This window comes from Myodes glareolus, chromosome 4 (assembly GCF_982192425.1).
Source record: "Myodes glareolus chromosome 4, mMyoGla1.1, whole genome shotgun sequence".
Lineage (NCBI taxonomy): Eukaryota > Metazoa > Chordata > Mammalia > Rodentia > Cricetidae > Myodes > Myodes glareolus.
The window spans coordinates 93,671,574-93,698,355 of record NC_142029.1 but is presented as its reverse complement, the minus strand read 5'-3'; the positions used below and the strand labels follow the sequence as shown (position 1 = coordinate 93,698,355).

At 46.8% G+C, this 26,782-nt stretch overlaps 1 protein-coding gene across 5 annotated transcripts; it reads left to right on the top strand.

Annotated features, from left to right (window-relative positions):
- The first annotated feature begins 281 nt into the window (after positions 1 to 281).
- Positions 282 to 26,053, top strand: Kcnj1 (potassium inwardly rectifying channel subfamily J member 1). Of its 5 annotated transcripts, XM_048458798.3 has the most exons (4): positions 282 to 471; positions 13,266 to 13,395; positions 21,471 to 21,561; positions 23,143 to 26,053. In XM_048458798.3, exon 4 carries the CDS (start codon positions 23,164 to 23,166, stop codon positions 24,280 to 24,282), a length of 1,119 nt encoding a protein of 372 aa, XP_048314755.2. In that variant the 5' UTR covers positions 282 to 471; positions 13,266 to 13,395; positions 21,471 to 21,561; positions 23,143 to 23,163; the 3' UTR covers positions 24,283 to 26,053. The 5 variants fall into 5 exon arrangements, with proteins under 5 accessions (XP_048314755.2, XP_048314754.2, XP_048314757.2 ...); XM_048458797.3 differs by lacking the exon at positions 21,471 to 21,561; XM_048458800.3 differs by lacking the exons at positions 13,266 to 13,395; positions 21,471 to 21,561.
- Positions 26,054 to 26,782: the final 729 nt, after the last annotated feature.

Genomic DNA, 26,782 nt, shown 5'->3' with positions numbered 1-26,782 from the left:
GCTGAGTGAGTCACCAGGCAGGTGACACTCCGGAGGGGCTCCTTGTGTACCCTAAATTCCCTCTTTAGAGCATCTTGACCCTTGTGTATTCACCCATGTGACAGGGACACTGTCTCCCAAGAAGACCTCCCTTTTGTTCCCAGCCCTGGCTCCAAAATCCCGTCTCTCTTAATTATCTTGGCAGCTCAACACCTTCGGTGTATATCACGCATTTAATGCCACGCCTCCTCTTGTTGGATTCGGTTATAAAGTAAACCATGTTCTTTGAGAACTGTGCATATAGATGAGTCAGTAGCCAGTCTAAGCTGACCCACAGACATAAAAACCCAAGGCGCTGAGTGCCTTCAGCTGGGACATCCAAACTCTCCACTCAAAGCTGCAGGGAACTGGCTCATATCAGCCACCTGGCTGCTTCCTTGGGGACCAAGAAAATGAATATTTGTCTCCATATTTACCCCAGCAATCCATGAGGTAAGAAGAGAACCTTCTCATTGTCTCTTTGTAGAAAAAAAAATAGTTAATTCTCATGGAAATGTGCCCTCTTTCCCCCTACTGGTAATCCAGACAGGTTTGCCCCTCCTAGCCCAGGGGATCAAGGTGTGGTTTTAAATCACTTGTCACCTTTCAACTGCTGCTTACTGATGGATTAGCAGCCGGATTACGCGTTCTGCCTTCCCTTGGCCACTTCGCAGCTCTGAGGCCGGATGGCTGAATCTGATTGCATCACTCACAGCGTCTTCTCTTGGCAGCAGAGATGAGTGTAGGTCTCCTGCATCTGGGGATATCCTTTCGGGGACACCTTGCTTATAGCAGAGTTCCCTTCTGACCTTCTCTGTCCTGAAGGCAGAGGAGAAAGGTGCAGGTGAGGTCTAAGGTGGAGAAGGCAGGCTACACATTATATGACATTTTGTCTCAGGCAAGTGCCTTCACTTCATTTTCCTACACAGCACCTTGTGAAATTTTGTACCGTTCAAGTGCAGATGTTCAGATCTCTCATTGTTTGTTCAGCTCCCTAGCATTGCTCTGACAGATGTCCTGGGGTGCAGCTCTGGGAACCAAGTGGTCCTCTATGCTCTGACAGGCGCGGGGCTCCTTCTCCAAATATCTGTCTCTTTGGATTTGATTTGGATTGAGTCTAAGGACTCAAAAGAAGGTGGCGTTTTTGTCATCGACATTTAGGAGAAGGGCAGCCTACAACTCTTAGAGCAGAGCACATTGTGGAGGGAAAGCAAAGGCAGACAAGGGCTCCTCAGACACCCCTGTGCTGAAGGAGGGGCCCAGTACCGAGGTTCTGGAGTTTCTCATCGACCCTTTTCTGAGTTTGCTTTATCCTATGCGCTCTTTTGTGTGAATATGCTCCTAAGTCACAATGGGACAGGATTATTGGGAAAGTATCAGTCATTTTAAGTTCTTTCCCCCGTTTTCTTTTCTTTGACACTCAACTCATGGAGTTGGATTTCCTCTGCACAAGGAAGGGAGCAAGTCCTCTCAGGCTGAAGACGGAACTTGTAAAGAAGCAGAGAGCACAAATGCTTCACAATGGAGCCTTGCACCTTTGTGCTGGGGGTGGCTTTTGGTTTGCGTGGATTCTTAAAAGCAATCGTGACATAAGATGCTTACGATGCCCACACACGCTCTGCTCTGGGGACCTGAGAGTCAGAACCCCCCATGCATGTCTCTTTCCTTTTCTCTGCCAGGTGTTTTTCCATACTAGGTTACAGATTTATGTGAGTTCCTGAAGATCCAGCTGTGACTCACCTGTTTTGCCTTTCTCTGCCCTGGGGTATCAATGAACTCCCCAACTCTCTTACAGAACTTTCTCTGAGAGGACTGAATGTTCTAGAACTTTGATCCTCACTTAACCCATATTTGGCTTTTCTTCCTCTTTCATCAAACAGGCTTTTGATGACACTTATCTTTTTTTTTCATTCTTGTACAAATATTAATATTATGCCTGATATCTTAAATATCCATACGCTTATCCATAAGTGTATAATAGGAAAATTTCGAATGTTTTGGGAATTGTGCTGGGACAGCACTACATGGCCAGACACATGCCTGTAATTAGCAGCATTGCTGTAGAGACCTGCCCCTTACAGTCTAGGTTACATGTGTGATGTGTGGAGTAGACATACAGGGGTGGTCTGAGGCTTCTGCACAGCAGGGCAGTCTTGGAACCATGGCCGAGAAGAAGTGCAGTGCACTCTACACTATCAAGAGAAGACTTCAAAATAGCATGATCCTAAAAATTTCAGCTAGATAGGATGGTGCCTGATGGGGGCAAGAGAAAAAACATTCCAGAATAAGGAATAAGAATATAGGCATGGCACATGCAGGGGGCATTAAGCTGGTGTTGCAGCACTGGGGCTGAGAGTGAATGGCAATATAAGACAAGGAAAGAGTGCATAGGACAAAGCCTCCCAGGGGGTGATGAGGGGCTCAGTGTATCTAGAAAGCCATGGAATGCCAAGTAAGAGTTTAGTCTAGTAGTAGAAAGGAGGCTTTTTGGTACAAGGCGGACCGGGAACCCAAGTAGGAGATCACTAAGAGACAGACTCCTTAAGATCTAGTAGCTGATTGACTCTAGCAGGAAACACGGAAGAGTGAAGTAAAGCCTAAGATCTGGCAAGGTCCCCAAAGCTCACCTGATGAGTGAGCAGGCTTTGAAAGGCCGTGAGCTCTTTCCTTACAATTAATCTTTGTACCTCAGTCTGGGTTGCAGCTTCAGAAAGCTGGAGCATGGCGCATGGTGGGCAGTGTTCCCGCTTTGCAGGGGCCTCTGGTCTATTCTACTTCACTGGAACGCAAGGTTGTCTGGGGAAAAGGTGCAACCAGAATTTCTTTACCGTTGGGTGCTTGGGCCTTAAGTGAAACATTCTGTTGGAGCTAGAGTCAGCTTGGTTTCCGAGTACTAACTCCTCAGTGGCCCTGTAGGACATAGGAATGACTTCATGTGACTGTCTAAGGTTGAGATAATGCCTGGAGTCACAGCATTGCTGTTGAATGCTAGAGGCTCTTTGTTACTATGTTTACCCCCTTTGTCTGAGTCAGCCCCAGGCTAGTAGTCCAGGGGATCGTTTCTCCCAAGAATGCTGCTGCTGCTGCTTGGACCCCCTCAGTGGTGAGTTAAAATGAGGTTGAGCCAATGTTTCCTGAGTTTTTCCTGTTTGGCTTCATGGGGCATGGTGGTGTTTGTAGGGTTTCCTGTATATGGGGATGAGGCTGCTGAGCCGGCTACCTCAGGTCCTCCCTGACCTTTGGAGGCACAGAGATCAAGATCTGAGACCCATGACATCATTCAAAGTCCCCTGTTGGGAAGCACTGGGCCAAACCCTGGTGTATGCAGAGCTGAGATTCATATCTAAGTTCCATGGGACCCCAGGACCCCCATTCATTCCTTCCCTCTTCCCTTTTCAGGTGGGATTATAGGCTTTGAAATGCCTGGTAAGGTCCCAAGGTACAGAATGTTTGGAAATTCAATGTTCTTGGCTCTAAGTCCTGACCTACTTTAGGAAAGCCACTGTAAAGCCAGCTACTTTAGGACTTTGGTCCCTATACCTGAACTGACCCTTAAGGTTCCAACATCAATCCAAAGAGATTCCAACTTAGCTTCTGTAATGTCCAAGGAAAGGGCAAACCCAGGCCTTCAAATGAAGGTCGATAGTCCTTTCCTACTTTTCCTCAAGGCCCAGATCTGTCTTTTCAAATAAGCTCATCCCAACCTGCTGGGTGGAGAAAAGGCAGATTGTGGGGACACAGGCGAAAACCACAAGCAAAGGAAGGAGCATCTCCTCCCGCCCACCCCCACCCCCAGCCTACTCTTTCTCCTGGAGCACGTATGATTCATGAATGTTAGCTCTGCTCTGGAAGGGCAAAGAATGGCTTTCTGGGTAATGTGCTTTGAAAATGGAAAAGCAGGGTGTGGACACCGGAAAAACAAAGCCAACTATGAACAAGAAAAGTCTTCAAAGGGAAAGAAAGTAGAGGAAACAATCCACGTGCGAGAGTCTTGGAAAAGTCAACAGTACTTGAAAGTTGACTGAGGTCACAGGAGTCCTGGCGCGCATTCCAGGCTCCACCCTTGGAGCCTGAGCCATCTTCACTGTGGTTATTGTCCAGTCCTCCTGTTTGTTGCCTTGCCGGGATCTTCCAGCAAACTGGAAGAGGAGCAATGCTGACCCGCAGATTGCCAGAAGCTTTGTAAAGCAGTAGCAGTGACGAGCTGGAGGCATGCCTCAGTGGTAAGAGCCTGTACCTCTTTTGTAGAGATTATGAGTTTGGTTGGCTCACAACTGCATCTAACCCCAGTCCTAAAGGAATTTCACTGCCTCTGGCCTCTAGAGGCACCTGGACTCATGTAGACAGACCTGCACTCACACACACACACACACACACACACACACACACACACACATGTACAGTCACAAGTAATTAAAAACAAAATAAATCTTAGAAATAGCAGCAAGAACCCAAGGATGATGCAAGTGACAGGCAACCTCAGAAATACTGACAACCCCAAAATGCTGTGCCTGACTTAATTGTCCCGAACTCCTGGAAGGGCTATAGCTTCATCCTGTTGCATACAGCCCCCAAACACTGCCTTAAATCTTTGAGTCCAGCTTATTGGTTGCATCAAAGAAGAGACACTAAGGTCCACAGTATGGTGGTGACTTGCTCAGGCTTCAAGAAAGAGAGTCTGAATTCTCCCAGCAAACCATTAGATCAATAAGTTCTTCACCCAAAAGAGCATATTACCTTCGTCATTACCCCAGGAAGAAATGGAGTCCAACAAGGCCTGCTTGTCTACTCAGTCCTGTGTTCTACACGTGGGATGCTTGCAAACCCTGCACATTACTTAGACTCATGGGGACCACCTTTGCTTCAGAGAGGCGATGCGTATTTGATTCTCATAGATACAGGCTAGTACCTTCCACTTAGAATTTTCCAAATATGTCTTTCAAACACTGTGTTTTTGGCTCGGGTTCAGGAATTGTGTTTACCACTGTTTATCAGTATTGCCCCCGTGTCTCCAGGGAGACGATTTAAATATGCACCGAACACTATTTGAAATCAACAGGTTAATATGGTGGTTTTTGCAGAATTAGGGCAAGCAAAGCTCTCTCAGGTGACTGCCCCTAAGGGAAGTCTTCTGGTTCGTTGCCCTTGATTAAATTCTTAGGAGCTTTCTGGCTCTTTCCAGAACAGTCATTTGTCCTTGAAGAGTGAACTTGGCAAATGTGAGTGGCTGCTATTAGTGTCTCATGGAAAAAATGTGAATAGAATTTGGACCCATGGAGTCAATAATGAGATATTCAGGGAGATTAGAGGGTCTGGTCTGGTGCTTATAGGCACAGTCAACCTTTTATTCTGATGTTATTAGGGGGTTGAGTTACCGATAGTTATGCATGGAGTATAGAGTTTGACTTGCCATTAGAGATAAGGTACAGGTCACAGGATCATGCTAGAAGACCCCCCAGGAAGCCCTGCCGGCCTGTGCAAAGTGTGAAGACAGTTCTACTCTGCAGGACTTTCCATCTCGTTGGAAACACAGAAAGGGTGTCCGGCATAAGGGCTGCGAAGGCTAGGTAGCTAGCTAGATATTCACAGACTTGGAAGACATTGAGGATGGACCCATCCCCATTTCCCTGGTAACCCTAGAAATAGAAGCATCACAATTATCCCCTAAAGATTTAACTACCATATGAAAAGTTGGAACCTCAAGGGTTTGTTGAAGCCAACCAAAAGAACTGACTGCTGGTTCAAGGAACGGAATCTGGGTTCTAACCTCTACCTAGGGTTCAGGTGTGACATTCCAATCTTTCCTCAAAACATTACATGCTTTTGTCCCTTTCCTGTCAATCACTTAGAAAAGCCCACCCCCACAGGAAGCTGCCCAGGCTACTTTCTAATGTAAATCTGACCAGCAGCCCCTTTAATCATGGCCCACTTTCTCCCCTGGGAATACTTTACTTGGTTAAACTCTGTCTTCTCCACCACCACCTGAAATAAAGTCTGTGTTCTACACGCTGCACTTGAGACTCTTTCAAGTCCATCTGATGAAGAATGTAAGGAAGGGTGGGGAGCCAAATGGAGCAGAGTGAGACCCTGGGACATCTCTTGGCATTTCTACCCGATTACACTGGATCTTCCTTGTCTTATTGGGGTAAGGCCTGGACTCCCCTCTCTTGGGTAGAGACCATGGAACTCTTCCTGCTCCCTTCTATGTCTGCACTTCTGTGCCTGGCCATAGACTCTTTCTGACTTTCCTACAATCTGACAGACCCTGGATCATTCGTTCTTGCTCCAAATATACCTCGTCTCCTGCTATCTCTGTGCTAAGATAGCATGGACTAGTTAGACACTCAGGTGCCTTTTTCCAAAAAGGACAGTCAATGCTGTTCTTGTTCAATGTGTTCTGGCTGTTTCTATTACCAGCTGATAAAGTCAGTGTGTTTTCTGTAACATCATGCCAGACCTCCACGATGGGATCTTCTGTTTTTGGAACACTTTTACTGAACATTACCTAATATATTTTACTGGGTTCTAAAGGGAACTTAAAAGTTTTTCTGTGATACACTGTACCAAAATATAGGCCTCCTTTTGGATTTCTTCTAGACAATTCCTGATATTTATAAAAAGGAAATTAGAGCCATACTTGAGAGAGGAAGTCATACCTTTTCTTTTCTATAGGCACAAAAAGTCCAAGCTTAATCCTTGCTTATCAGGGTGACCTGTGAGTTCTTGTCTTCTCTGACTGAAGGCATTTTGGAATTTGGGTGGAGTGTGCCACCTGAATTTCCAACAAGATTTTAGACTTTGGTTCTTGCCAAGATAACTCCTGAAGTAGCAGTACACATTATTACGGTTTTCAGGCAACATGTGGGTCCTGACCCTGTTGGTCAGGAGGGCTGACAGTCCCCCATAGTTTGCTGGTTTTGCTTTCTTTAATGCAAACTCCTCTTCAATTCCTATCCATTCACCTCTTGGATGGATTCTTTATAATTAAAACAGAATTGATCCACAACTGTAAGGAAGAAAAATCCTTTTTTTTTTTCGTTTTTTTTTAGAAAAAAAAAGAGTGTGGGCCCACAAGGCCAAACAACAAGCTTGGTGGATTGAAAACAAAGCCAGAATAACGTAGCATCGATCCTAAAGCGATTTTACACCTGGGCCACTCTTGAAAATGACTCACAAATTTTCTAAGCTACATTTTGTACAAGCTTTATTTTATGAAAAGATGCAAATTTACGCCCAAGTTGTAAAAGTGATCTAGAAATAGTAGGCGTCTTTAAATAAGATGGGCCCAATCAATAGACAACTGCCCCATCCCTGGAGAATTGTATTAAACCAAGATTATTGAAACCTTTGATAATCTGGCCACCCCAGCACTAAAGTCCAGGTGCCCCATATCTGGAAACATTTAATGATATGTCAACTTATCCTGCCTGCATCTGTCCCTTCCCAGGAGCTGCTGGAGGAATCTGATCACCTCAGAGCCCAACAGTCATTCTTGTTCCAGATCTCTAATCAAACAGGACCTGGAGAGTTTCTCAAATGAAAATACATAGAAAGTTGTTGACACCTCTCACAAAATTATAAGCTTTATTAAGAGATGCAATATTATAGGATGATCTTTAACTGATTTTGTAAAAAACAGACTGGTTGAAGTGGGCCCATGGTAGACAACAGATTCCAGATACCCCACAGAGCCCACAGCGGTTCCAGGGCATACCCTGAGCTGAGACTATGAGACTACTACAGGAGACACACAACGGGATGAGAAAGTACTTTGTCCGCATACTTTTTCATGAGACAGAATATCTTTATGTAGTCCTGGCTCTCCTGGAACTCTCCACATAGACCAGGCTGGCCTTGAACTCACAAAGATCTATCTGCTTCTGCCTCCCAAGTGCTGGGACTGAAGGCATGCGCCACTATGCCTGGCTCATTGTCATTATGCGCATTGATGTTTGGACTACATGTATGTCTGGGTGAGGGTGTTGGATCCTTTGAAACTGGAGCTACAGAATTTTATGAGCTGTCCGTTGGCTCCTCTCCTGGAGGAAATACACACAGACAAATGCCAGGCCCACTTCCTGGTCTCCTCGAAGCCACTTGTAGTTACCATGTATTCCTTAGTCCGTCTCACAATTTACTATCACTTTGTTTATTTTATTTTCTGTGCATTGATGTTCGGACTGCATATTTGTCTGTGTGTAGATGTTAAAATTCATTTGCTTTATTGATCAAATACTGAGGGGATTTTGTATTTGGACACCTGGTTGGGGTTCTCATTTTCCACCCAACTTTGCCTCATAGGTGCTATTTAACCTCTCTTGAATGGGTGGGGGGCGGTGGACAGCACACAGCTTGGAGCTTAGTAGAGTTTAGAATGGTGCAAGGTCTAGGTTCAGTTCTGGTGCCCCAAACAGTGGCCGTCACTCACTAAACCTCAGTTCCCTCCCTTGTAAAACAGAGTTGAGTCTATCAGGGCATCACTGCCAGGTCTGCATGAGTTACTCCTGCAAAGTTTCGTTTCTGGTACCACGGAGGAACTCATTGACCAACTGCCCGCTCCTCTCTTCCACGGTAATGCCGTGCCAAGGAGGCATCAAGTCTCCAACCCCAGTCCTGCCACAGGACTTCAGTCACATGGGAAGGGGCACCTGCCGAGAATGTCCTACCAGCCTTCAGGTGTGACGGACCTAGGGAAGGATGCATTTTAGCGAGTTTCACCCAATAATGAAATCATGACTAAAGCGGGCTAGCTTCCGATTTCCTGACAGTGTGAATACCATTCATTTACTTGTCCTTTGTAGTCTCCGGTGTCCCCCTGCTCCTGTCTACCCAGGAGAGAGTAGAGGTAACCACAGCTAACAATGCCATGAGCAGTTGTAATTGTTTTAGCATAAAGAAAGCCTGAGATGAATGCCCATAAATGTCATTCTTCGGATTTGTCCCTAAACTATTTTGAGGCTAAACTAGATTCAAGAGACGTTCATGGAACATTCGAGATTTTTCCAGCCAGTTTAAGGCATCCAATTTCTTCTCATATTCAAAGCACTCTGGAATGTATATCTCCTTCCCATATTTTTATTCATTCATTAATCACTCATCCAACACCCCGTACCTTTAGCCAGAAGAATTTACCATACTAACAGAAATTAAACGTCAATAAAATGTGCCGGCGTAGCTCTGACAGTTTAATTGCTGTCCCCTATGTTTCATTCGGGGGCTCTTCATTTTCATTTCTCTGCTCCTCCTTTTCCTCCTTGGTCCTTCTGCTTGGTTGGTCCCATTGCTCTGGCTTGTCCCTGTAACATGGCTGCCTCGTCATCCCCAAACTGCTTAGATTCTTTTTGATCTCTTTATTCCACCTCCATGGTCTTTGGTCTCTTCAAGCTTTTGCAGAGGGTCCTACTCCTGGCTTTGTAGCCTTGGTTGTCCTGGAACTTGCTCTGGAGACCAGCAGGCCTTGAACTCACAGAGATTTTCATTAAAGGTGTGGCTTTTTTTTTTAAGTTTAAACCCTTGATAAGATAAATTAGTTTGTAAATTTTAAAAATGAGCAGGTCTTTGGCCGCAGAAACAGATGCTCAGTACGGATATGCCCACACTGTAAGTTGTCACGTGTAAGCATGGCTTAGGAAAATGAAGACGCTGAAAAGTGCCTCCACTGTGTCTGGGAGAACTGATTCTCCTTCCTGCCATGGCCTCCTCAGCGTTTTCTGAATTCAAAATGTATGCTTTTCATACTGTCCTAGATATTTGTGGCGTAGCCAGTCAGCTGATCAGCTAGAACAGCTTCTTTCCCCGGGTCGCTCTGTTAGAGAGGCCACCAGGCCTCAGGGGGTGTTGGGTATGAAGCAGTGACAGCATGAAAGAACCTTGCACACGAGGCTTCCCAGTCCACTGGTTGACTGCTACTCATTTAAGAAACATTTGTAGACCGTGGGCACTACCTCAGTCTTAATGCTGATTGCAACTTGGGCCTCACAACCTCCAGGAGCCAGAGACCCAGGAATTTAGTTCCAGCCGAACACAACTGTCAATCTGTTCACAATTCCTAGAGGTCTTCTTGCCCTCTCAGGGGAGCCTTAACAAGATGGGACATGTCAGGGTTTAGTCTGACGCTGCCGACGGAGGAATCATGAAACATTGGTGCAGGCTGGAGAGAGGGGAGAGCAGGAGAGAGAGGATGTACAACAGCTTAGTAATTGTGCCCCCTCCTTGCCCTCATGGGTTAGATGGGAGAAATGAGCCCTGGGAACCTCCAGGCAGGCTGCTTGGTCATGCCCCAGAGAACAGAAGAGCTTGAATTCAAGCCAGACTTGGGCACAGTCACCTGTCTCAAGGCCAGAGCCCAAAGGGAGCCTGCACTTGCTCAGCAGGTGGACTGGGCTACGTTTTCTCCGGGGAATTAGGGCTCAGACTGCCATAGGCTGTCTTTAAGTTTCTCCCCCAAACCATATCCCTGTATCTGGGGGACCTAGGTTTGGCCAGGTATCGTCAACCAGGCCCTTGTGATTTGTGTTAATCCAAGTGAGGATTCTTTTTTGTTTTGTCTTGTTTGCTTTGATTTTGAGGCTGAGTCACTTTATGAAGTGGTGGCTGTCCTAGAACCCACTATGTAGACCAGGCTGTCCTTGAACTCACAGAGATCCGCTTGCTTCTGCACCCTGGGTGCTGGGACTAAAGGCCTGTGTCACTACACCCTATTCAAGGATCCTCTTTTTAAAGGTTGACTACTGAACACAGAGTGGTGTCCAGTGAATTACTGCTGACTCACGAGCAGGACACTCCTCAGGAAGCAAGCAAGGACCTCAGCCCTGCTTTTGTCCAAGGGGCCAAACTCTCTAGGACTGATCCTGCCACCCTCTGACTGGATCCCGAGTCTGGACTCCATGCCATCTTTCTACCAGCTGTCCCCCTCTGGAGCAGCAAGTTCCCATTCGCTAGTCCTTTTCTCTGCTGGGGTCCTGTGGGGTGGAGTGAGCAGCAGGGGAGGGGATGGAGTGGTGGAACTATGGGGCACTTCAGATCAGTTCTCATTTTTTTAAATTTTGTAAAAATTATTATTTTGTGTGTATGAGAGTTTCTTGGAGACCAGAAAAAGGTCATGAATCCCCTGGAACCAGAATTACAGATGGTTTTGAGCTTCCATGTGGGTGCTGGAGATCGAAACTGGTCCTCTGGGATAGCAGTCGGGCTTTTAACTGCTGAGCCATCTCTTCAATCTCAAGGAATGGTTTTAAGTGGTCCTGGGGACTCTGGGTTTGCCTTTGAGTTGGTGTTGACCCTTTGGAGAGACTGGCTTCCATGATGCTGACTCCAGAATACAAGAGCTGTGGACAAGGAATTAGATGCTAGAAATAGTAGAAGTGCTAAATGACAAAGCAGGAAGACAAAGAACAAGAACCAGAGATGGATGTGCGAAGCAGGGTTGGGCAAACACTCTTGTGTGAAGCCTACATGTGGTGTGAGACCATCTTTCCACCTACTTACTATGGCCTGTTTAGGGCCCCATGAGGCTTGCCTGGAATACTCGTGGGTCCAGAAGCCCCAACTAACAGCCCTGGAGGTGTTGGGGAGTCCCGCCCTGGAGCTGAAGTTCTAGGTTATAATACATCCAGTGTAGCCTGATGGGGACCCAGGACTTCACTTTCTCTGTTGCACCTGACTCCCCCCTGCCCCTTATGGTTGGGAGAAGTTTAAGAAATTGTGGCTGTCCTAGAACCCACTGTGTTGACTAGGCTGCCCTTGAACTCAGATAAGAGAGCAGACGTCTCGTCTCTATAGCCAGGATGCAGAGAAAGGATGGCTGTCCAGAACAATGCTTTCTGTGCTCCAGGATGAAGTAACCAATGGGTAGCCATGATGGTGGTGAGTCAGGCTCACCTGAGGTTCCATCAGGTATCTGAAGGAGCGGAAGCTGGGTGAGGGTGGGAGGAAGTTTGTTGCATTGCTTCTCTGTCGCAGGTACTTTAGTGTGCATGTTCAGCTTTGGCGGGATATACCTCCCATTATACAATCCCGCCATCAGGAGTGTTCTTCAGTAATTTTTTTTAAAAATAATGTATTTACAAAGCTATGCAACTATCACCACAGCCAATATCAAAACCATTTCTTTTTCTTCTAAAGAACAATTGGAAGTCATCCCAGCAACTGGGCAGTCACTTCTCCACTTTTCTTTCTGTATAGATCTGCCTATTCCAAACATGTCTGGCAAAGGATCGCAGACTATCTGGCCTCCTTAGTGTAAGTCTGCTGTAGTGCCTTCCCTCATGCTGTGACTTCCATCAGACCATCATCCCTCCTTAGGGATGAGCAGTTTTCCATTCTATAGGCATGCCACTTCTTATTTACGGATGAGTGAAAAACACATAGGGCTGCTTCCTCTTGTAAGTCGTAATGAATAAAGCTGCTATAAACATCTGGGGGCAAGTGTTTGTGCAGGGCAGGGGCGGATGTCATTTCGTCCGTCTTATAACAAAGCCACCTTGCACAAATCTGCAGCCTAGTGAGGTCTGGAACCCAGGAGCTTCTCTCCGTTCATTTTGATGAGGACAGAGGGACAAGGACAATAGGAGAAAAGGAAGCAGATTTTCCTTTCCCCTTTCCAGGTCACTGTACCCGGGGAGGGAGGAAAGGCATGGGTGAATGTGCGTCAGACCAGGCTCCACTGGCCTCTCAGGAGCTGGGGCTGCAGTGGGCTGTTTGCCAGGCATGGTTTGGCCATGAATCCTGGAAGGATGTCCCTTGTGCTTGTCTTTCTCATTTCAATGACAGACACAAGAGTGGGGCATGTTTTTACATACAAGGATGAATGAAAATATTTTGTAGTTCTGGAGGGAATTGGGTGGGAAGAAGGCTCTGTGATGTCATCCTAAGAGAAGCACACTCTGTAGGGATTCTGCCTGTAGCAAGGAGGAGGCCGTTCAGTCCATCCAAAAGTAGAGCCCTGAAGACGGGAACCGGGCATGTGCAGAAGGTGGCTGGGTGCCGTGAAACTACAGGGTCACAGAGACTACCAGCTCTGCTTCCTTGTGGCCCCAGGACTTTCCCAGAAAGCACCTTGATGTGGAAGGGTAGATGGCGTGCCTCCCCATTAATGTAACTCTCATGGCTTGGCAGAGCTCAAGCCCAAACGGGTAATAATTGACCTCTGAAGGTCCCCTGGGGCACAGCAATAGAAGCTACAGGAAGACTGGTCCCCAGCTATTCCATGGGCCACCTCAAACTGTGTCCTTCTCTTTACCCTTCAGGAAGTGCCTTGCACTGCATGTTTGACGCGGGTCACAGGAGCCCAGAGTGAAAGGCTGCACAGACAATGGTGTCCCTGGGGCAGGTCCTCCCATCCCTTCTATTCCTTCAGGAGTGGCAGGACTTTGTAAGGTAAGTTTAGGCTCTATTCTTTGCTATCCCCAGGGCTGTTGAAGCTCCTCCTGTCTGTCTGTCTGTCTGTCGGTCTGTCTGTCTGTCTGTCTGTCAGGTACACCTAAATGTCCCCTTTACAGCTGAGGAAGCCGACCCACTACATGATTATGCAGCACCCCAGTATAAGCAAATAAATGACTGCCTTTTGATTCAAATCCTCAAACCTACTTGTCACATTCTACCCTGGTGACTCGATGGGACCGGAACGGGAAAAATACATACTATTAGTTAGAGTATGGGAGCAGAGGGCATTCCACTCGCCCCTCCAAACACAAGGGCTGACACTGAAGGCCCCCAGCTTTATCTGTGTATCAAGCTGAGCTGAGGCAGCCATTGCCTGTGGATGCAGGCCATAGACATTGGTTTCCACGTCCCTCTCCCCAGGCTTTAGTGGACCGTTATCCTTCTCAGTAACCAACGTCAAGGCTGGAAATTCCATATCTTTGCTCTAAATCAGGAGCTTACAGTCTTGTTGCAGGCAGTGTTTGGGGCTCTCATTCACATGGAATTCATTTATTTCTGGGCTGAAAGGAGTGAGTTGATGTAATAGCAACGCAAACCACAGAGAGTTAGAAGGGTCAGGCTAATAACAGGGTTTGCAAGCACATAATAAATAGGAGTTTTATAAACATTTAAATTCTTTCATGAAATTGCTGTGCCATTTGAGGTGGGTGGCTTGACATGTGAAACTTAAGAGCAGTGTCATTCTCGATGTGTCCAGTCTCCAGCCTAGCCGCCTCCACCCAAACGCACACTGTTACGAGATACATGAGTGCTCGGTGATTATTTGATTTGCAAAAAAATTGTTCTTCACTCTATAAAATAATCCACCCTAGAATTCCTTTAAATATCTAATATCCTCCTGTGCATGTAATATGACTTCTTCACAGTTTCTGCCCCATGCTGCCTGCTGAGAACATACACTGGTTTCCGTGTAAGATTATATACCTAGACACCTCCGGTGTAGATGTTCTCTGCTTAATAGAAGTAAGAATCAGAGGTCGTTAGACCAGGAAAGCCTCTGGATCATTGTGTTAATTTAATTTCCAATCCTAAATTTATTAGGGACCAGAATTTACTGTTAGGGCAAATACTCCCAGGAAGGCCTGGACCGAGACCAAATCTGAAAACTCGAGTCAAAGTTAATTTCACGAGAGGCAGAACGGGTCCTTCTGACTCTCTCTGTGCAGAAGAGTCTGGCCTACTCTATCTGCCTAGGATTGTACCCAGGATTCTGAAGGGAGCTGTCCCATCTGTCCAGACAGTGGCCTTGTGTGTTGGGCAGTCCCAGGTCTCTTCCTCACCGTCAGAATGAACTGCTACCTGAAGAAGGTGTGGATAGCCTGTAGACATTTATGACATCTCCAAGTGGAGGGCACTGTTTCTCCATCTGCAGGCCATTGCCCATACTGGCTCAAGCCATATAACCTGTAGGAGGAAGGAAGCAGAGTTTTCTTTCTTTTCCTTCCTTCCTTCCTTCCTTCCTTCCTTCCTTCCTTCCTTCCTTCCTTCCTTCCTTCTTTCCTTCCTTCCTTCCTTCCTTCCCTCCTTATTTCCTTTCTTCCTTCCTTTTCAGAGACAAGAGTTTGTCTGTGTAGCCCTGCCTGTCCTGGAACTCTCTCTATAGACCAGGCTGTCCTCAAACTCTCCCTTCCGAGTGCTGGGATTTAAGATGTGTGCCACCACTGCCCGGTGAGGCAGAGAAATTGATGGTGGCAAGTCTTCATCTGCATCCAGTTACCTCTTCGATCTGCCAGCATTTTGACCATTTTTGAGCTGTTCAGGACTTTGAATGGCACATTTAGTGGCACCAGTGACCCTCAGACCAAATCCAATCCAATGTGCCCTGTGCCCTTCGAGTCCCCTCGTGATGCCTTTGCATAGGCTCTTTCTTGACCCAAAACCTCGTTCTTTCCCCTCTAACCAGACCTCCCTTCTTCATCTCTTAGTAGTTCAAACCATTTGATTCCTCACACAGAGCAAGGAAATGTGCGCCAAGCTGCCATTCCCGTACACCGCGAGCAGGTGTTGAAATCATGTTTGCCTTCTGTAGCTATTTACAGCAGTTCTGAGTATGTTATAGAGCTTAAAAACAAAGCTCCTTCTAAGCTTTATGCTTGTTTTTCTACTTTGTGACTTTGAGCAAGTTGCATAACATCTCTGGGCCTCAGTTCTCAGGCTCTCAGAACTGTTATGAAATCCAAGTGCAATTGATTGATGCAAGTTGTGTCTGCGCTTGGCTTTGGGGCCCCCACGATGTCAGTAAGCAGTACCTCTCTTGTGCTCCAGGGGGCGCTGTACACACAGCATGCAACCGTGTCTCCTGGGGTGATCAACCGGAGAGAGGAGCCTCCTGGGGCCCTTCTTTTTGTCACCCTGCCCTTAGTCTCACTTTTTAAGACTGGAGGAGGTGTTGGAGGTCATTATTTTCATCCATTTTGGGGACAAGAGTCTTCATTTTTAACTTTCTTCCCCTGTCAACTCAGGCAATAAAGCAGAGCCTTTCCTCCTTAAGGCACAGTGTTCCTGGGCTTAGATGGGAAGATTGCTAAGAAAATTTCAGGCAGACTCTTGGGAGCTTCCACTGTGTGCCTGCCAGTTTCTCATGCCCCCTAACCCCTGGGGTGGAGGTCTGTTCTCTGTTGCCATCTTCATAGACCCCGGGGAAGTGCTCGTCTTATAAACTCCGGACAAAGCTGAGATCAAGCGTCCTCCTTTGCAAGGCAGTGCGTGCCACCATTTCCAAAGGACCTTAAGAAACAGTTGCACTACGAAATCTGCCGGGAAGCCACACAGAAGTTCCCAGCATCCACACCACTGCCATCTACCACAGCCAACACGTACTGTCACCTAAGACTGGTATTACTTCATGGGCATCTTCCCTGAGTGCGGCTTTGGCTGTTCGCAGCCTGGCTCATCCAAAGGAATGATATAGTTCCCGGAGCTCCCACTGGGGCCTGAAGCAGAGATCTTTGGTGATCCTCTCAGGATGCACCGTGAGCCCACAAGTCAGCTAGACAGCATCTAAATCCTAAACGTGCAGACTTTAAATCATTGCAGTGGCCCTCCGTGTATTATTTAGTAGCTTCCATGAGTCTCCACCTCTTTATAGCAGAACAATCCTATGCAGAGTGGCCCCTGCTCACGTGACTTCTGCAAGCAAGGAGCCCCTAGTGTCAATTTTCACCATCTAAAGCTCACAGTTTCTGAAGCTGAGCTCCAGGTATCTGCCAGTCTCCACCCTCAAACCTTCGGGTTGTTGAGTTACTCGCGGGGCTTTTTTACATGGGTGTTGGGGATTTGGACTCAGGTCCTCATGGTTGCAAAGCAAGCATTCTTACTCCTCAGACCTAGGACAAGCAGAGGGCTTTTGTCAATGATGTCTGTGACATTGCCTGCCCACCAAAACCTGATTGTGGGCATCAGGCAAGAGACTGCCCTTTCAGGGAACAAGTGTACGTAGTGGTGGTGCTGGTCACACGCTAGTTAGTTGCTATGGCAGCAAGATGCGCATTGTGCCTAGGTACCAGGCCTTTCTAAGAAAGGCTCTGCCTTTTTATTGACCAATCCTTCATGAATCATCTTTGCTTTTCCTAGGCCGTCTACTCCTATCAGGAAGTGGGGTCTCTGAAACCAGCATCAATCATAGATGCCGCGTATGGCTAGAATATGTCCCTCCCCTTTATGAGTGTTTTCTCCTCTGGTGCAGTTACAGGTTGACTGTGTGGTAGTCCATGGTGGTAAGAGCTGGTGACATTTGGCTAAACTGCTGTGTTGGTTTCGGTTTGGGAACCATCAATGAATATTGCCACTGTCTGTCTTGTGCTCTCGGGACACTGTGTATTCTGCTATACGATACTTGGCAGGATAGCATTAGAGTTATCTCACAGATGAGGAGATAGCTCAGGAAAGCAGGGTGACTTGCTCAGCTCACCTGGTCACTAAAGGGCACAGCTGGAGTTCAAGTTCAGGCCTGTGGACACAAGTTAGAACACTTCTGCTTTGTCAAGCTGCTTCTGGTCCTTTCCTGTTCTGGGAACATTCTCGGCCACATCCTCTATCTTCCTATAACTTCCCATGCAGAACGCACCAACTCATTCAGATAATGGGGCTGCAGCTAGAAGGCCCTGAGACTGTCAGCACTGTGTGCTTGTGAAGTGCCCCAGACCATGTGGCCCCTCTAGCTTGTTCTTGAACTTACTTCTGGAAGGAGAGAAGGACCCTAGGAAGCCTATGTTGTATTCACACCCCAGATAAGCTACTCTGATTTCCTGTGGGAGAAGTCATGAGACACACTTACTCCCCAACAGCGACGTATTTTCCCATGCATTACCCAGTCTAGCCTGGCAAAGGCATGGGAGACATATACCTAGGATGTAAGGTTGGGAAGGACTGAGTCCAACTGACCACTCCGAGTTCTACCCTAAATGAACCAGATGCTCAGTTATGCCAAGGACATTCGAGGTAAGTTCTGACATGCCCAACCAAAGACCTCCCACTCGGTGGGTCCTAGGCACATGAGAGGCAGCCCAGAAGGTCAGGAGATTTGAGGCTCCAAGGACTATGTAGGATTTTAGATCCAACAGGGAGGCTGTTTTCAGCCATTCTGTGATGATTTCCACAGAAAAGAGGAAGCCCTCTACAGAAGCAATTGCATTTTTTAAAACTTTTCAGCAAAGATGGGCTCAAGAGGCCATCTCCACACAGCCCCATGGGTACCACTTTAGTTTGGTGCATGATAATTACTGAGTGACTTCTTCGGGAGTGGTTGCAAAGTAAGGGCCATTCCTTCTTTGTTCCCATCATGCACCTGATACTTAGTAGGTGGTCAATGAGCTGAGCATGTGCTGAAGTCTATTAAGACAGCAGAGAAGATGCCCAGAGTCCCAGGGATGCATGACTGTGGACAATCCAGAGATGTGTGTTGACTTCACCTGATTCTTGGTCTGAGGCAGACCAATTTCGGAGAAACTTGAAGTTATTTTGTATCAGAGTTACCAAGGGACTAGAGACAATCATAGGGCACCTGATTGATTTTGGACCACCTAGTCCACATTTCCTACTCTACCATAACAACTGACTCCAGCATAGAAGCCATGAAGAGTTGAGTTGAAAGGCACAACAGCCCCTGTAATTTGAACTTGGGATGCAAGCATCGACCCCCATCTCTCATACACAGTGGTCACCGAGCCGCTAGGGTTGGGGGAAGGTCAGAATGATAAGTGCCCCGAGAAACCCCTTCTCCAATACGAAGTGTTCTTGGGCAGAAGCCCCCAAAACAACCTCTGCATGTAGGTTCTTGTTAGCAGGAAGAGCTTGTTTTGCTGGAGTGGACGCTGCATGCAAATGAAGCGTGTTTTTAGAGCACCAAGCCTACCCTGGAGGAAGATGCCTTTGCTTTCAAGGACCTTTACGCAGAGGTGTCTCAGGCTGACTTAGAAGTACGGATTGTCTCTGTAGCTCTGAGAGGATGGGCGTTCATTTCAGATCCAGCTTATCCTGTGGGTTTGTGGTAGTTCTGAGTGGTTTGGCCCCCACCTGACTTTCCAGCCCCAGGTTGCTCCAGCTTCCTTTAGCACTCTCTCCTGTGTGTTATCTTGGGTCTTCTTTCTTCTCCCATGCACTTGTTTTCCTTGTGCTGCTCCTGCCTGGGCCACACACACACAGTTAAATGTAGGGTGACTACAGTTACACGTCTCACTGTTACATTGTTACAGGACTTCTTGTAAAGTAGCTCTTCTGGGTGGGGGAGCTGATGGCTACTGAGCAGTATGGGAAACCGTCAGTTCTCACCATGGACAAACACATCCACCCATTTATTTATCGTAACTCAGCAATTGCTTATGGAGGCCTTGCTACCTGTGACTCGACCACATCTTTAGGGGTTGGCTTCTGCTCTCAATAGGCGCTCCCTGGAGGGTACTTGCTGGTTCCTATCACAGCGACAGTCCTCTAGGTCTGTTTGGACTCATCTATTCCTCTCCCTTGGGCCACCTGGGAGATGCCTGTTGGCATGGCCAATCAGCCATTACTTACGTGATGCCTAACATGGTGACTAGTACACACAGAAGTGTCAGCAGATCCCTATGGACTGATGATAGATGAGTATGTTTAATATACACAGAAAGGTGTTTGCAGTTGCTCAAAACACAACCTCGGAGGATAGATCCGTAGTTAATAGGAAATCCTATGGAAAAGTTGTACTTATGGGGTTACAGAAACCCCACTGAGTTCCGACCTAGGCAGCTCACCTTCTCATCTGACAGTGAGCCCCTTGAGACCAGGGAGAGTTCTGGGTATCTTTCAGAGCCCAAGGAATACGCAGACAGCCAATGAGCAGCAAGTGTCTGGGAAAGTCTTGCTTTCTGCAAATGTCCTATTTACGGAACAAGAATGCTGGGGCATAAAGACCAAGTGGCCATAATGCAACCCACTTGTTTTGCCAGCCACCAAGGATACGTGGGTAAACATTAGCTAATGTGCAGCCCTTTGCTTGCTATTAAGATTTACTGATTTCAAAAGAAAGGCACCTAAAAGCCGGGACACATTATATAATCTAAGACCCTGGCGATAATCTCTAATTGCCCAGTCGTTCATAAAGGCACATCGGCTCTGTCTGTGGTTAGATTAAATGTCACGGTCCTGGCAAAGTGGGATCTGCATTACAGCAGATCCGCCAGGCGGCTGATGGGTTTGGTGAGTGGATGGATTTACGTGCTTTCTTGGCTCTCCTCACTCTTTCATCAAACAGATCAACACCATATGCTTATCCAGTACGTGTAAAGTGCGCCTCCAGTCAAGTCCAGTTTTTCCAGATGAAACCCCACAATAGTATCTCAGTGTCTTGCATAACAGTGGTTATTGTATAGAGAGATTAATGTGGTATCTTGTTCCTTCCTGGTATGAGCTTACTCTTGTCTTGCAAACATGTTCCCCTCTATGTCTCCCCATCCACCTGTATCTGTGACCACGTGGAAAGGTTAGTATTCATTATGTTTCGGAAAATTGACTGGGAGGTTGATGGTAACTAATTGTTTCTAGCCAAAAGTTATTTGGCACGACTCAGGAGAACGGCAAGAGGGCTATAGACCGTGGCAAAGGAGAGGGGGGCCATGCTGGGATCCAATCCACGTTTGCTGCCCAGGACCTCAGCTGGTGGTATTTCATGTCTTAGCATGACGGTATTCAAGCCATGTGAGGCTTGAAAAAAAACATATCTATATATACCCAATTCCAGGCTTGGTCTGAGTACAATCATTTGTGTTAGTATAAACCACATGACTCCACTTGTTAACTACTGAAAGCTAATCCAAGTAAGCATCATTTAGAAGCTTACGGCTCATTTGTCTGGCTCTAAAAGAAGTCAGTCTTCCTACAGACAATTCCCAATAACACCACTTGCTTGCTTTTCCCACTATGGAGGCTGCAGAACGGAGTGTGTCCAGAGTGCTGGTAAGTGCAGACAGTCTGGGGAAAGCTCTGTGGGTTGCTGGCTGCTCCTGTTTTACTGCTCAGAAGGCCAGGAAGTGAATATCATATTTTACTGGCACGGTCATGGAAAACCCAAACTTAATTGGAGATGTGACTTCACTTTACAGAAATACCCTTCACCTTCAAAGTGAAGCAAATTTTAGAAAGGTTGGAGAACGGTGGAGGGGACGAAAAACTTGGGATTTGGTGTTTCAGAAGTCATCTTGAATTATAACGTGTGACGACGAGTGTGTGGGTTCCGTGGGTAATGCCGGTCTTAGAACTGGCAATAGGCGAGAGCCAGCCTGTAAGCAAGTGTGAGCTTCCACAAACCTGGGCAGGAGCATCTGCCACTTGAAAGTGCAGACCAGGCTACACCTAGGTGCATGAGCAATGGTAGGGAGGAACCAGGGAAGTAGCCTTTGCCATGTGTGTGCCCTACCTGGGGCCATCCTCTCGTCTGACTCTTGGGGACTTGAGGTCTGCAAGGGATGGACAGAGCTCTCTGGGTGTGTCGAGCTTATACAACTCCCTCAGTATCTATTTCTTGTTCTTATTTTTAGAGCCCGGCCTTTACATTTCAAGCCTCTGCTATAACTGGGCACTGCTTCTCACTGCTTCTGCTTGGTCCAGCCCCTTGTCTTTTCACCTGGGGTAAGGCCAGGAACGAGACACTGAGGAATATTGCTTTTGTTTAAAATGTGTCGCCGAGCTGGTTTCGCTTCCTAGTTCTTACAAGCAAACACATTTTTCAAGGGGGATTTTGAGATCTATTTTTAAAAATATCTTTGCATTTAATAAAAAAAATACCACAAAGACAGTGTTAACCACAATGGGCACACCTTGATTTTTTGGGGTGGGGGAAGAGGAAGAGGTATTCTAGGCTTAAGACCCTTGAGTTTCACTACTGTTGGCTGTTTAGGGGAAAGCCCCAACACTGTTTTGCTGGAAATCTCTCTCTCTCTCTCTCTCTCTCTCTCTCTCTCTCTCTCTCTCTTCCTCTCTCCCCCTTCCTCCTTCCCTCCTTCCCTTCCTCCATTCTTCCCCCTTTCCCCCTCTTTCTTTCTCTCTCATACACTGTTCTGAAGGACCTCATCCAGTCCCTGTATACCCCCACTCACGCTGATGAAGAGAGTGGTAAGCACTCAGTCTGAACTAGCAGGTGAGTTCTAGGAATGAGTTAAACATGGTTCTACCTTCACAGAACATGTGAAGTCAGGTGAAATCAGTGTTCATCAGCTTGGAGCTCAGTTGAGGGGAGTGTGGAATACCAATGGCCAATCTCATTCTATTTTTGTTGAAAGTCTTGGCAGAACACGTGAGTGAACAAGGACAGGCATGTGGATCTTCAGAGTCTGTGAGATCACCTGCTGGATTGTGAACTCTGCTAAGAAGTCCTGTCTTCAAGTGTTCTAGGGGAGCACAGCTTTAGGCTAGAATATTTGATAAATGAGCCAAAATATGACTGGCATGGAGTTGGTGGGCATGGGTGAGGGGTATGACTTTGGGCAAGTCATCTAATATTTTTCTTAGTTCCTTCATTTAATAAAGGAAGGAACTGAAATGGGTCAGGATGTCTCTTGATGTATTGGTAGAGCAGACAAGACAATTTAGTGGATATATTGATGAATTTCCTTTTTTCAGTTAATTATTTCATATATCATGAAAATATGAATAGTGCTCTAGGCTTATGATTTCACAGAAATTATTATATAGCAATAGATTACATTTTAACGCAGAGATGATTTGCATAGTATCCAATAAGCAAAAGTGCAGATTATAATGGGTCACTTCTTTTTCTTTCTTTTTTTCTTTTTTGAGACAGTGTTTTTTTTTTGTGTAACTGTTCTAGTTGTTCTGGAACTTGCTTTGTAGACCAGGCTAGCCTCGAACTCACAGAGATCTGCCTGCCTCTACCTCCCGAGTGCTAGAATTAAATGCATGTGCCACCATCGCCCCATTTTTAAATCCCTGTGGGACTGACTGAGGTCAGCAAATGCCTGAACATATTAGCTATTAGCAACTCTCTACTTGGTGTCTTCTCCACTTACGTGACATAGCAGCCATGTAAGATTTATGCTGGCACCCAGGGACAAAGTAGTTGGTGTGTGCAAATGATTAACCAGCCTGATGATTTGAATGCTCTTTTCAGAGGTGGCTGAGTGTGTATGTGAGTCACCCACGTCACCGCTGCTCCAACTGTAATCTGACCTGCCCCCTTTGATGTGTTTTCAGATCAGGACCCTGACAGAGAGGATGTTCAAACATCTTCGGAAATGGTTTGTCACGCACCTTTTCGGGCGTTCACGGCAACGAGCAAGGCTGGTCTCCAAGGATGGAAGGTGTAACATAGAGTTTGGCAATGTAGATGTGCAGTCAAGGTTTATATTCTTTGTGGACATCTGGACAACCGTACTTGACCTCAAATGGAGGTACAAAATGACCGTGTTCATTACAGCCTTCCTGGGGAGCTGGTTCCTATTCAGTCTCCTGTGGTATGTGGTAGCCTATGTTCACAAGGACCTCCCGGAGTTCTACCCACCTGATAATCACACTCCTTGTGTGGAGAACGTTAACGGCATGACCTCAGCCTTTCTGTTTTCTCTGGAGACTCAAGTGACCATAGGCTATGGATTCAGGTTTGTGACGGAACAGTGTGCCACTGCCATTTTCCTGCTCGTCTTCCAGTCCATTCTCGGAGTGATCATCAATTCATTCATGTGTGGCGCCATCTTAGCCAAGATCTCTAGACCCAAAAAACGCGCAAAGACCATCACCTTCAGCAAGACTGCGGTGATCAGCAAGCGTGGTGGGAAGCTCTGCCTGCTCATCCGAGTGGCGAACCTTAGGAAGAGCCTTCTGATTGGCGGTCACATCTATGGCAAGCTCCTGAAGACCACCATCACCCCTGAAGGAGAGACCATTATTCTGGATCAGACCAATATCAACTTTGTCGTCGATACGGGCAATGAGAATTTGTTCTTCATCTCCCCGCTGACAATCTACCACGTCATTGACCACCACAGTCCTTTCTTCCACATGGCAGCAGAAACGCTTCCCCAGCAGGACTTTGAATTAGTCGTCTTTCTAGATGGCACAGTGGAATCCACCAGCGCCACCTGCCAGGTCCGCACATCCTACGTCCCAGAGGAAGTGCTCTGGGGCTACCGTTTTGTCCCCATCGTATCCAAGACCAAGGAAGGGAAGTACCGAGTGGATTTCCATAACTTTGGCAAGACGGTGGAAGTGGAAACCCCTCACTGCGCCATGTGCCTTTACAACGAAAAAGACACCAGAGCCAGGATGAAGAGGAGCTACGACAACCCTAACTTTGTCCTGTCTGAAGTTGACGAGACAGTTGACACCCAAATGTAGCAGCGGCTTTTTCACCTGCAGGAAAGCTTCTGTGAACCTAGGGGCTGGCCGTGTTCTGGAGCGACCAGCAGTGGGGGGTGTGAAAGCAGGGTGAGAAACTGCCAAGTCTGCCAGCGTGGTCACCCCTGAACCCCATGGCTATGACTACAAGACTCATAGCTCTACAAGGCTGCAGAAGAGAGACCTGATAGACAAGTGTGACTGAAGCAGGCATGTGGAAGCCATAGGAACTCATTTGGTGTCTTTCCTATGACTGTGTGAGCTCATCCAGTATTGATGGGAACAAAGCCACCCAAGGTCGCATGGACAGACAATGCAGATACTTGTAGAAGACTCCTGAAAGATGTTAGGAGTTTTCTACAGCTTCGAGAACTAGCCATATTTCCCATTTGATTCTATGGATTAGAAAGATGCCCCTTTCATCTTAAGATAGACTTTTATCAACGGAAAATCTGTCCCCTGAGTTGGGGGAAGTGAGTCAACCAATCACTGACAATAAGAGACAGTCATACAAAGAATGACTAAGGCTTCTAAGACTGATGACTAACCTTCTCAAGCGCCTGTGTTTGAAGCCTTCATCCGAGTCTGGGTCACGTGTTTCCGACAGAGTAAAGTATCATCCAGTGACTCTGCACCTCTCTGAGCCCAAGGCAAAGAGGAGCAAGAAGTCCCTGGCAAGCTTTGTGACTTACCCAGATGCTGTGGTCCATCTAGAATTTGGCCTGAATTATCTCCTGTGGTCCATGAAACAGAGGCCACGTCTATTCTCTAGATGCTAAATGAGCATCCTCCTGCAAAGGAGGGTGAGTTGAAAGTGTTGCTGATGAGACTGGAGAGAAGGCTCAGCATGTAAAGAGCTTGCTGTGCAAACATGTGCACCGGGGTTTTGACCTCCAGCAGGAACACGGAAAGCCTGACTTGGTAGCAATTACCCTAGCACTGGGAAGGCCGATGTAGGAGGATGTCTGAGACTTGCTGGCCAGCTAATGGGTGAGGTCCAGTTTCAGTGAGACTGCTTTAAAAAAAGAATTTGAAGGGGCTGGAGAGAAGGTGGTGAAGATACTGTGGTTGCTCTTCCAGAGAATCCAGGTTTGATTCCTGGCACCAACATAGTGTTTCACAACCGTCTGTAACTCCAGTTTTCGGGCATCTGATTTTCTTTTCTGACCTTCATGAACACCATGGGTACAGACACACATGCTAGCAACACACCATACACATACAATTCAAAAAAATAAGGTGGATAATGAGGAAGAAATCTTATGCCAGCTTCTGATCTACTAATCTACACACACACATACACACACAGAGAGAGATCTGTGGTTGTACTTCTTATAATATTTAATGGATGGGTTATGGGGCTACAGGTTTATTAAAAGAGTTTTTATTCCTAGGTCTTACAAGATGATACCGACTGTGAAAGCAGTCAGCTTGGAAGTGGGTGCGATGCTAACACTGGATAGTTCTGTGTTTCTCTGTTTAGTGCTTGAACTGAAACTCTAGGTACGAAGGAGGGAATGAGACAGTCCCCACAGTCAGGATGCTGCCACTTCTCTGTCCATGAGGGCCAACCCTGCGTCTTCCGAAGGGAACAGTTTTGCAGGAGAACTTACCTCGGAGGAAGGTCCCGATGTGAATGTCTGCTTGTTCACTTCCCCACCTGTGTTATTGTGAACGTGCCTTGAGAAAGAACGTGGAATTCAAAGCTGTTTGAAAGTCAGAATATTTTCAGTATGAGATTAATAAATTTCTGAAACTGCGTGAGCAAAAAGTGTCACCTATGCATTAACTGTGACAGGATGATTGAGAAAAATATTCTTGCCAAGGCAGACTTTCTCTTGGAGAGGGGTGGGACCGGCAGGAAGGGGGCAAACTGCAAGCGTTTGCTGTCTAGACTTCCGAGGAGGAAAGGAGCTAGGCTGCAGACACGCCCCTTCTGGTCCAGCCACATCACATCTCTCCAGCATGAATCTTGGTACAGAGAAAGACAGCTACAAACCCCTGAGTAGGGATAGCTCTGCTTTTCTCAGGGGTTGAGTTTGTACGGGTTTATATACACTCACACTGCCATGGTCCTGACCAGTGGAAACAGATTGGGTTAAGATGCACACCTTGTCAGTGGCCACAATGGGGAACACATCTGGCCCATACGGACGGTTACTCTGTGCTTGTCAATCTTTGAATCCATGACATGATTCGCTGACCAAGCTAGAAGAAATCAAATATCACAAGCCCAAGGGAGCTGGAATTCTCTGCTGGTCCATACATAGACAGAGACCTTACCACTCTGCAGCTCCTTATAAACCAGCAGGAATGACATTCATTAAGATCATACACTCAGAATACACTACTCTGTTCTCTTCTGCTCCCTGCTCCCTGGTGTGGGTACAGCTGGTTGGCATGTTTCTGGTTTACTTCTAAACGTTCCTCTATCAGAACCCAGGAACTGTGCACTTGGAGTCTCCTTATTTGAATACAAATTCACTAGACTCATGATACA

Coding starts and splice junctions, on each gene's coding strand:
- Kcnj1 (XM_048458796.3), top strand. CDS start 20,854: ATGGAGGCTGCAGAACGGAGTGTGTCCAGAGTGCTG. Junction 20,890..23,142: donor GGAGTGTGTCCAGAGTGCTG/GTAAGTGCAGAC, acceptor ATGTGTTTTCAG/ATCAGGACCCTGACAGAGAG.